Source organism: Lactuca serriola, chromosome 8 (assembly GCF_051521515.1).
Source record: "Lactuca serriola cultivar US96UC23 chromosome 8, Lser_US96UC23_V15, whole genome shotgun sequence".
Lineage (NCBI taxonomy): Eukaryota > Viridiplantae > Streptophyta > Magnoliopsida > Asterales > Asteraceae > Lactuca > Lactuca serriola.
The window spans coordinates 201148228-201160088 of record NC_136415.1 but is presented as its reverse complement, the minus strand read 5'-3'; the positions used below and the strand labels follow the sequence as shown (position 1 = coordinate 201160088).

The 11861-nt window shown below is 30.1% G+C and overlaps 1 protein-coding gene across 1 annotated transcript; it reads left to right on the top strand.

Moving 5' to 3' along the window:
• The first annotated feature begins 919 nt into the window (after positions 1-919).
• LOC145066943 (putative aquaporin PIP2-8) lies at positions 920-4354 on the top strand. Its single transcript, XM_079014179.1, has 4 exons — positions 920-1287; positions 1921-2216; positions 3054-3194; positions 4109-4354. Exons 1-4 carry the CDS (start codon positions 1005-1007, stop codon positions 4226-4228), a joined length of 840 nt encoding a protein of 279 aa, XP_078870305.1. The 5' UTR covers positions 920-1004; the 3' UTR covers positions 4229-4354.
• Positions 4355-11861: the final 7507 nt, after the last annotated feature.

The window sequence follows — 11861 nt, the reverse complement described above, 5'->3', positions numbered from 1 at the left end:
CTAAACTTTGTGTTTAGTTGTTTATGTTTTCAGGTTCTATCATTGATCGTGGGAAGACAAATGCATGACTGTACACACTCATCAACAGTATTGAGGATTCATTGTTTCTTATATTACTCTGATTTTCGATAAATGTATTTTGAATAAACGTTTTTTCTTAATAATGGTTTTATAATTAAAGACTTTTGCTTATTTAAAAAGAAAAAAAATTGTTGTGAAAATGAGACTTACATATAAACATCAACAACCCCACACATTTCATCAATGATTGTCTCGCGTAAGATGTTATGAGAAAACCTAAAGAAATCATTCATAAGTACTGAATGAGTACAAAAACAAAAATGACTTATTTTGAAACATAAAAATATTAAGGACTAAATATGTACAAAAACATTAAGGACTAAATGTGTACAAAATGAGAAATATATTACCCTATTAAGTCATTTTTCCCGGCTAACCTAGAGTAACCGGTCATAAGAACTAAACGTGTACAGTTTAACAAATTGAAGGGGTAAATATAGACGGAAAAAAAAAAACTCAGTGACCAAATGTATAAAAATCGAAAAATATGTTACCCTTTTACATCATTATCCCTTTTATCAATAATGTCATTTTCCCTAAAATATTCCAAAATTCTACATTAATATATCTAAACTGATTTAGAAAATTTGGTACACGTTTTGTTTTTAAATGTAAATTGCATAGCGCATATGCTGAATAAACATTGAAATTAAACAATTAATTTCGTATTTTTCTTTATAAAAAATGAAGCGAAACACAACAAACACCAGGAATGTATCGTAACGTTAGCATATATCGCTATATTCAAAAATTTTAAAATTGTAGAAAACTCACTTCTATTTTCGATAAATTCCATCTTTTACCCCCACCTTTTTCTCACTCAACTCTTATAAAGACAACTCACCATCTTTCCATTACACTCAACAACTTCCAAAACCAGATAACTCCAGAGAGAGAAACACGTAATTTCTAGAGAAAGAAACATGTCGAAAGAAGTGAGCGAAGTCGGAGAAACGGCGAGGAAAGACTATGTCGACCCACCGCCGGCACCCATCATTGACATGGCGGAGCTGAAGCTGTGGTCATTTTACAGAGCTCTAATCGCTGAGTTCGTCGCCACCCTCCTCTTCCTCTACATCACCGTCGCCACCGTCATTGGCTACAAAAACCAAACCGACCCTTGCGGCGGCGTTGGCCTCCTCGGCATCGCTTGGGCCTTCGGCGGCATGATCTTCATCCTTGTTTACTGCACCGCCGGTATCTCAGGTATAGCTATTTTAACGTAAGAAGTTCATTATCTTTTAACATACTGTTCAAATTTACCTTTCATGTATTTATTTTGCTATTTTTAGCAAGTTCTCCATAGCCATATATTTTTCATAATGCCAATACATTCAAAATCTTTACCAGATAAAGCAAATTATTCACATTTTTCACATATTTGACCAAAAATAGCAAAACATATACTAGTAATAGCAATTATTAAAATTTGCATACCCTAATAACAAAATAATTTTATTTTCCAAATGCTTTCCAAGAATAAGAATACATAACACATAATAACAACTTATCTACCTTTTATGTCAAAAGTAATTGCAATTTTTCACTCCTAATAACACACTTGTACTATGTAACAAACTATAATGTGTGTATTGACATGCAAATGTAAACAATTTGGCTATTATGGATAAAATGTAAAGGGTTAAGGCCATAGATGGTAACTAATTATTTTTCTTTACAAATCATATTTTTTTCGAAAAATATAATCTTTGATAAACAACAATGTTTTATAAAAAAATATGTTTTAGTTCATATTTATAACATCAATCCAAAATTAAGTAAACTAGGCTGATATTTCATGTTTAGTTGTTTAATACTAATGAGTTTTATTTTAAACAGGTGGACACATAAACCCTGCGGTTACATTTGGGTTATTTTTGGCTCGAAAGGTGTCGTTAATAAGGGCTATAGCTTACATGGTGGCTCAGTGTTTGGGTGCGATTTGTGGAGTGGGTTTAGTGAAAGCGTTCATGAAATCGCCATTTAACTCACTGGGTGGTGGAGCCAACTCGGTGGCACCAGGGTACAACAAGGGTACTGCACTCGGTGCAGAGATTATTGGTACATTTGTACTTGTGTACACTGTTTTCTCTGCTACTGATCCCAAAAGAAGTGCACGTGACTCTCACGTTCCTGTATGTGCTACTTGTACCTTTGTCTTTACTTGTTGTACATTCTTTGTTGGTCAACAAAGTTTCAAAAATTACTTACTTACCACAACGTTACAAAAGTAATTGTTGATACAATAAATGAGACTAGATTTTTCTAGAAAATTCATTTTGTTTCATTTTTTGAAATGCATTGTATAAAATAGATGACCATATTATGTAAAAAAAATTGGTTTAACAAGTGGAGGAATATTTTCTAATTTAGTAGGACTTATGATTTTTTTAAACCTATGCATAAATCTTTAAATTCTATAAAAATCACTATAGTTTGAAATTTGTTCGATTTAATTAGCCAATGATTTTTTTTTTTAAATTTATTTAACAAAAAAAAAAACTTTAACCAAGAAGGTATTCTTCTGATTGTTTTTTGCAATTTATTACCTGGAAACTTGTAATTAGTTAAACCATAAGAAATCGAATGATTAAAAATACTAAACTATGATGGTTTTAAATTTTTAATGAATTTATTCTAAATAAAGCAACAAGACCAAGCCTCGAAAGATCTCATTTGGATGCCATCAGATTGCTTTCTACAAAAGGTTTATTCTAAATAATTTAAAATGTCTAATGATTTATTTAGTAAATAAATAAATAATTAGACATTTTAAATTATTTACAAAAACAAAGTACATTAAATAAAAAAAATCATTTGATAGATGTCGAAAGTCTGCCTCGTATGAAAATTTATTCTGAATAATATAAAAGGTCTAATTATGTGTTTATTCTAAATAAATCATAAGACCTTTTAAATTATTTACGAAAATATAATATGTTTAATAAAAAAAAAATCATTTAAAATTGTAGGTATTGGCTCCATTGCCAATTGGATTTGCTGTGTTCATGGTTCATTTAGCCACTATCCCTATTACTGGAACTGGGATCAACCCTGCTAGGAGTTTTGGTGCTGCTGTGATCTACAACAATGAGAAAGTTTGGGATGATCATGTAAGATTCCTTTGTGCTTTGATCACTTGTACACTTGTGCATTAAATGTTGTACATTGATATTCATGATTTTATAATTCAAAATGAAAATTCTACCAATATATGCAAGATATTCTAATAATCAAACTAACTTTTTTACATAATTTAATACAAAAATTGCCTCATTTTTCTATTTTTCTCAAACTTAGCAACAATTTAATATAAAATAGATGCAAGATATTTTATCGATTCATGCAACATATTTAACTAATAATTTTATGCAACAAACTTACCTTTTGTATAATAGTTCTTACTTTTTACCATATTATATAATATTTTACTTGCATTATTTGTGAAAGTATTTATGGAAAAACGGGTAGCCTTCTTTTTCTCAAACTAACCAACATTTTTTTAGCTTGGGCCTTTCTTCTTTAGCCCCCATGATGACTTGTCCCATATGCCTAAATGTTGTACAATATGCATTAAAGTTTTGTACATTACTCTGATTTTCGACTTTTTTCTCACCAATGAAAAAGTTTAGGGTGAGATTCCCTCAAAATTCACTCATCCATCCATGCATCCATTCGATGATAACTTGTACCATGTCATTAAATGCTATACCATGTGATCACATGTTTGTACATTGTTTTAAATTTAAACATTTTAGCTAATCAACTTATCACAAACTAGAAAAATTCTTGAGTTGGGTTTTTTGCTTCTAGCTTAATGTGAATAGTTAAAGATTCAAGAGTAGCGTACAACTTTTATTGCATTATGTTACAACCTTACAAGTTTAAATCACATAGTAGCGTACAAGTACACCATGCTATGATGACTTGTTCCACATGCATTCATGCTATGGTAACTTGTACCATATGCATTAACTGTTGTACATTGCTTCTGAATTTTGTTTTGTGTTTGTTGTGTTGGGTGCAGTGGATATTTTGGGTTGGACCATTTGTGGGAGCAATGGCAGCAGCAGCATATCACCAGTACATTTTGAGGGCTGCAGCCATCAAAGCTTTGGGTTCATTCAGGAGCAACCCTACCAACTAAATTACTTTATATTGTTATTGTGTGTTTTTATTTATTTATTTTTAGTTTTAGATTTAGTTTGTGTTGTTTGATTTGGATTTGGTTTGATATTTGATCTTTCAAACATGAGAAGTTTTTTTTTTCGTATTTTATTTTGGTATTTATTAGTATGAGTTTGCTTAATTGGATTGGAGGACAATTTAGTCATTTGACCAACAAGAGGTGATTCAACTAGATGTTAAGAGACTTTAATAATAATTTAAAAAAAAAATAGACTCTAATAATAATTTAAAAAAATGTAAGATTAATTGCAGCAAATATTAACCCACCTTATGGCCCACATGATATGAGAGATTAATCGTAATATTGTAAGTGTTAGGTTTTGAACCTTAGATCTTTTCTGTGAACTAACTTTTGTAAAATTATAAAACATAAGAATGGTTTTTGAATCAAGGGTAATTTAGTAATTTAATCGGCAATATGGTTGATGGTAGGGCTATAAAAGACAAACGGTTTCAGTTTTAACTTATTGTTGTTACCTTTCTACATGCTATCGCTTTTTGTGTAAGTTTACACAATGTAATGTACTATTATAAAATTGTTCAAATAGAATGATTACTCGTTACAGAAAGCATAATCCACGTGTTGGACGAAATTGTTAATGTTTTTGATTTCTTATAATTAGATATTTAGTTTAGGTTAATCAAATAAAAACACTTTATATTTTTGGATTTTTGTGTTTAAATATAACTTTTTTTTATTTCAAAGTTCAATTTTTTATCAAAACAACTCTCATTTCTAAAAATTCATCACCACCACCACAAACAATAAAAACTATATTCTCTTTGAAAAAAAACAATAAAAACTATATTAAACCAGAATATAAGTAGTAAAACGGCTAAAATAGTGAAATTAAAAAAAAAAAAAAAAAAAAAAAAAAAAAAAAAAAAAAAAAAAGGTATAAAGATAAAAAGGGGTTTCTTGATATTTTATTTTTTTAAGTTTAAATCAACAAAAATATAAAATTATTAACTCAAAGTTTCCAAACATGACCGTGACAATACATAACTGACATTTTGCTTTGGAAGTGCACTAACGACAAATACACTTTCAGAAAAGAAGAGAAGACTAGACGCGTGTCGATGCCTAATAGGTTCAGAGTTGATGGCGTGTTTTCACATGGTAGGTCCAGGTCAAAGGCAGTAAAAAGACTAAAAGGCCTTGTTTATCTCCGAATAAATCTTTTTATTAAAAGCCTCAAAATAACGACTATAAAAGATGATATCACGAAACATGAATCATCGATGTCCTAGAATTTGTTAAGAAAGATTTTGTTTATTGTTTATTGTTTTTTTTTTTTTTTTTTTTTTTTTTTTTTTTTTTTTTTTGTTAAAGGTATGTTTGTAAGCGATTTTCTAGGAATTTTTTCTAAATAAAATCAAATTAAAGAAATTTTTTTGATATGTTTCTTTTTTTCAATCAAAACATTTGATTATTTAAGACAAAGTGGCACGTGAGTATAATTACTTTATCGTCTTTTTTATTTTCAGATAATTTATTTATATATATTTAACAATTTAACTTGTGATCATATATTATTATTAGGGCTGTGCAAAAAACCGCACCGCACCGCATAATGTGGTTTATAATTTCGTGGTGCACTTTGCGGTTCATCATTTTATCAAACCGCACTATGCGGTGTGGTTTGCGGTTTATAATTATAAAACTATGGTTCAAACCGCACCGCACCGCATGTTATATATATACTTTTTTTTTCTTTACTTTGTTATATTTCAAATCACGATTTAGAAATGATGTATATAAATATATTTCTTACAATAACCAAATATGTATAACGTAACATTAAATCACTATTAGATCAAGATCACATGGTTTACAAGAATATAGTAACTATAACGGCAATATAAAATAATAAAAATGATACTTACAAAACTATAGTAGCATTAGTCACAATTTATTAAAAACGATTTAACTTGAAAATTGTTTTTGTTTTTATAAAATGAAAGCAACATTTTTTTAACCCGGTCAGGTTTTTGGTTTTTTGATAGATTTAAGGTTGAACAACTCATCAAACCGCACAAACCGCAACTAAACCGCATAAATCGCCCGCATCAAACCGCACCGCATCATACGGTTTTGAACATCTATGGTGCGGTTTGCGGTTTCTAAAATATTCAAACCGCATATGTGGTGCGGTTTGCGGTTTTGACACCAAACCGCACCGCGCACACCCCTGATTATTATTATCATCTGTTATCTTAGATGACAATGGTAACATGTTAATATATTTAATAAATTATATGATTAAATGTGTAAAAAACGTCTAAATGTAAACATTTTTTTTACAAAACTTTAAAAAAAAATTATAATTTCTTACAACATTTTTATTATATGTTTTTGATATTAATTTTTGAATACAATGTTTTAAACTTTGGTTATAATTTTTTTTAACTTTTTTTTATACTTTCATATAATTTTCAAACAAATACTTTTAAACCAAATATTTTGTAAATTTTTAAAATTTTTCTAACAAGTTTTTTTTTCTAACATTTTCATATAATTTTTTTATAATTTTCATACAATTATTTTTAAACTTTCTTTTACAATTTTTTTAAACGTTTCATAGATTTTGTATGAAAATTTAATATATTTTTTTTATAATATTTTAAAATATTTTCGTTAAATATTAGTTTAGAACATTATATTAAAAAAATTAAAAAGTCCACAAACTTCTAATTAAAAAGTATAAAAAAAATTGTGATAATTTCAAAACATTTACACTTTATAGTTTTTTTGTATTTTTATTTTCTATCTAATATTTCTTTCTCTTTTTTAAAAGACCCACTATAGTTATCGTTACATACTTAATTTATTTAATTTTGTTGTTAGATATTAATACTTTAAAAATATTGAATATATATAAAAATAACAAAAAAATATATATGAGGCTATATAAAATATTTCACAAAAAGTATTTATTATTGAAAAACAAAGTTTAGAATGGATCAATATTTAATTAATATTTATGATAGTAAGTTTTTACTAAAATTAAATTAGTTGAAAATTGATTTGTCAAAATCAAAAGACCGTAAATAGGATAAATTATCAATCATTATGTATACTTTAAAAATAACATTTGGAAAAATGATATAAACAAATATGAAAGATAAAATTGTTATTAAAAGTATAATGTCTCATTTTCATAACAAAAAGTTTTCATTTTTATTAAGGTAAAACTTCACAATTATAAATTCATTTTAAGAAACCATTTATTCCAAATTATATTTGTCGAAAATCGGAGTATTATAACAAACACGGAATCATCAATGCTGCTAGTGAGTGTGTACAGTCACGCATTCGCCTTCGCACAATCATTGATAGAACCTAAAAACATAAACAATTGGGTAAGCACAAAGCTTAGTTAGTTTCTCAAAAATACCCCACACACATACTGGGTCCACCGTCATTGGACTGGATTACCCAGGGTATATTGTCCTGCCGCATCAACCCAATCGTTCTTCCCGAGCCTCCGTGCCTACGGTTTGCTACCGGCCTGCACCTAGTCTCTTGGCCTACAGCATATAATAGGACTACCTTAACCTCAACTGCGACAATATGTTGACATATAAACAAACAAAAGATCAAGTATGCACATAAATACAGGAAAATACCAATCATATAGCTCACTAACGCCTACTAGACCTTTCACAACACACTGCTCCACTACCGGCAACTCTCTATGGAATGCATAACCACAAGGAACCAGAGGTGAGATAGGCATCCAAACAGATGATCTTACTCTAAAGCCACAACCTAACAAGGAATAGGCAAGAAATCCTAGATCAAGAGTTCTCAGGTTATCCTACATGGCTACATACAACCCCTAAGGCATTCCACTAGACGATAACCACCCTACTGGTACTCTAACCAGCGTACCACTATTGTTGCATCCTAACACACAAGGATATATATATATATATATATATATATATATATATATATATATATATATATAACCGTCCACTATATCACAACAACATCATATACATAAAGACACATAACCAATCTCCAAGGAATGCATAGTCATATATATCCAAAGGTGATATAGACACCCGGATAGATGATCCTACTCTAGAGCCAAATATTTAAAACATTGAAAAACCATAATGAAAAAATATTTAAAACATAAAGCGAAGGATATCTGGAGATCTATTGAGCGTGGTCCTCATGTTGATGTAAGAGCCATTAGAGATGATGTAGTCGTCCAAATTCTTAGTGCATTTGGTATACAAGCTAAGGACAACTCACAACTCTAGATCTTGAGAAATTAAAGAATGAGAAGATAACTTATATTGAGCTTATATATAAAATACCAGCAAACCTATTTAAGTATATCAAACTATGTAAATCAGTTCAAGCTATTTGGTTGAATTTAGAATGAATGTTTGAAGAAACTTAACACTACAAAGAGACTAAGCTCTGTTATCAATGACTTTAACAACTTTTAAATTCTTCCCAGAGAATCTCTTAATGATGCATGTAAAATATATTAATGTGTCATTAACAACTTAGCCAACCTTGACATTGTCACAAGTAACATTAAGACCAACATCAAGTTCATGGATGGTCTAAGAAGAGGGTTGCATAACTTGTTGATTAAAATTGGAAAAGGAAATTTAAAAAAGAAAAAAGAAATCAGTGTTCTATCTGTCAACTCTCAAAAGCAAAATCTATGAGGAACACTTGCCTTAGTTTCATAACTCAGAATTTGTCCCACCCATGAACTCTCAAATTCCTCCACCTTTACAAACTTATACATATGGTGTTCTAACTTACACAACAACAGTCAATGTCAGTTCACCTCAATCTTATGCTCTCTCAAATCAATTTTCTTATACCAAGATGATAAGGAAGAGGCATTTCAAAAGGAATATGCTCTCTTAACTCAACGATTCAATCAAAGACTGTATTTCGGATACCAGCAACAACCACAATATAAACCTCAAGAGTACTAAAATCCTCCTCTACATTATCAATTCCCTCAACAAAACTTTACTCCACAACCATACCAACAACCTTAATATCCTTAACCACAAATTTAGAACACTTCACAAGAAAACTTTTGGTCGGCAGTTCAAGTAAAAGGAGGGTTCAAGTAAAATCCTCATTCTGCTCCCGTAGAGAATTCTGCTCCCGTAAAGAAGGATTCAACCCAAACATCAAAAGACATCTTAGAAGTCATCTATTACAACTATAACCCTCTGAACTTCGTATGAGATTTTTACCTAAATTTTACTCTATTTTTTGGGTGATAACATTTATATATTCGACTTTATTCAATTTTCATTGGATGGTTTGAGTAACATTCAAGATAATCTAATATGATACGTCAATTAAGGTTAACTTTGTTCCAAAATATTTTCAAATTAACTCTATACATTACCAAAACATAACTGATAAATTGATTTTCATTTTAGTGATTGACAAATTCTAGTTATACATATAATTATCAAAACAAGTAAAATATAAATTGGTATTTTATGTTTTTAGTCGTTAAATAAGAAACACTACAATCCATATGGGTTTTGGGGGGTTAAAAAGAATGGTATAAAGATAAATTAGTATCCATACCATATAAAGAAACACTAAAATCCAGATAAGGGTGATGCTTGTATTTTGGTCATGAGAGAGAGAGAGAGAGAGAACAATTTCGCTAGGTGTGGTACGATGGTGTATACTACGATTAGAGGTGAGAACAGAGAGCGGATACCTGTTTTTGGAACCAAAATCGCCTTGGAACCGTCTGCAACCAAAACCGAGGTCACTAGTTTCGATTTTGGTTCCTAAAAGTGGGAACCGCCAATGACTGGTTTCGATTCCGGTTTCCATTTTTTAGGAATCGTTATCCGACAATTACTGTAACCGCCGGAATCGGTTCCAAAATATTAAAATTTAAAAATACTTAATACTTAAATGAATTGGCCGCAACAATGTTAATGACTACGACATTTGTTGAGACTCTCTAATTAGATATCGGAGGTAATATGGTAATAAGTTGTATTTGCATTTTTTTTTTTTTGCAAAACAAATAATTAATGTGAATGTGTGACGGCAGAACAATTTGAGTATTCGTGATGGTAATATCTTTTGAAAATATATGATGTTGAATAATATTAACAAGTTAATGGTAAGAACATGAACTTTGGTTTGTGACTTATATTTTTAGCAATTTGGATTATTTTTTAAAACAATTATTTTTTGCCGTTTGTAACTTGTATCGTAATCAACTAGTTATAGTATTTACTTTTTGTTTCAACGAATAAGAATTATTTGAAATAATGAAACTAAAAAAATTACATAACTGGCCTCGGAACTGGCGATTCCGGGACTGGTTCCAAAAATTTAAGTACCTCGACGTGACATGAGCGTGAAAGGGGGAAAAGAAATAAACTAACCAAACCATGGATAAATCCAAGCGAACTTTTCTTAAATCCAAGCGATCTTTTTGTATGCGTTTGCCCCCGATCCAATCAGGGATCGAATTGATTATAAAAACATGAGTTTAATCAGTCGATTTATTAGTAAACAGAGAAAAATATTATCTAGACGAGTGAATATATTGACATTGAAACAACAATGATTAATTACTATTCACTAATTTCACTGAAGCCGCCGGTTCCGATTTTGTGTACCGTTAAATGAGGCGGCTACCCGCCTATGCTCATCCCTAACTACAATGGTGTATAATGATGGTTTAACACAAAGATGAAACTTAGTGTATGTGAGTATGATTTACTGCAGCCAAGAGTGCATATGGTTATGTACTACAACCGCCTTAATGCGTTAATTACAAATTTAATCCATCAACTTTATATAATCCGTCACTTGCAACCCCTATATTTTCTAAAGTGATATCATCACGTTCACCCCTTCCACCTTCAACTTTGTAAAATGTCACTTTCTATCCCTTTATTTTTTTAAACTTACGTATATATCCCCCATCCCCGTAGTATATAGGGTGTGTTAGGCAAAACATGTTGATAGCAGGTAGTTGGTAGCGTTTAGTTAAATACCACGTAATATAGCTTTTAGATTTGAAACATTTTGTTTAAACTAAACCCCAAAAACTTGTTAAATGATATTTTTTGTTCAAAACAGAACGTTTTGTGTAACGCTAGAAGCTACAAGCTTCCAAAGGTTCTGTGTCAAATATGCCCATAATATGATTTTCCCTCCTCTATTTTCCTAATTCCCAATAAAATCACGTCAAACCCCCCGGCAACGCACGGGCTCAATTACTAGTTTTGTCTAAATAATAAGCAGTTTTAAATAAGTTAGAAGTAAATAAAAAACTGATTATTTAGGCCAATAAGCATGTTTTATTTTAATTCCATCGAACACTAAACAATGTTTATTAAAGGAAGCATAATTTAGCTAATTTTACATATAAACCAATAGCAGGTTTCTTAAAGCAACTTCTTATCCTCTTCTCCAAATCTAATTATTTGATACTACATGATTGACCCCCTGAATAACTAATTTTACAACCCTAGAAACTAGATTCAAGTCTTATCACTAATTTTACAAAGAAAAGGGCAGAAATGAAGTCTAAAAGCTTGAAGACAGTAAAGAG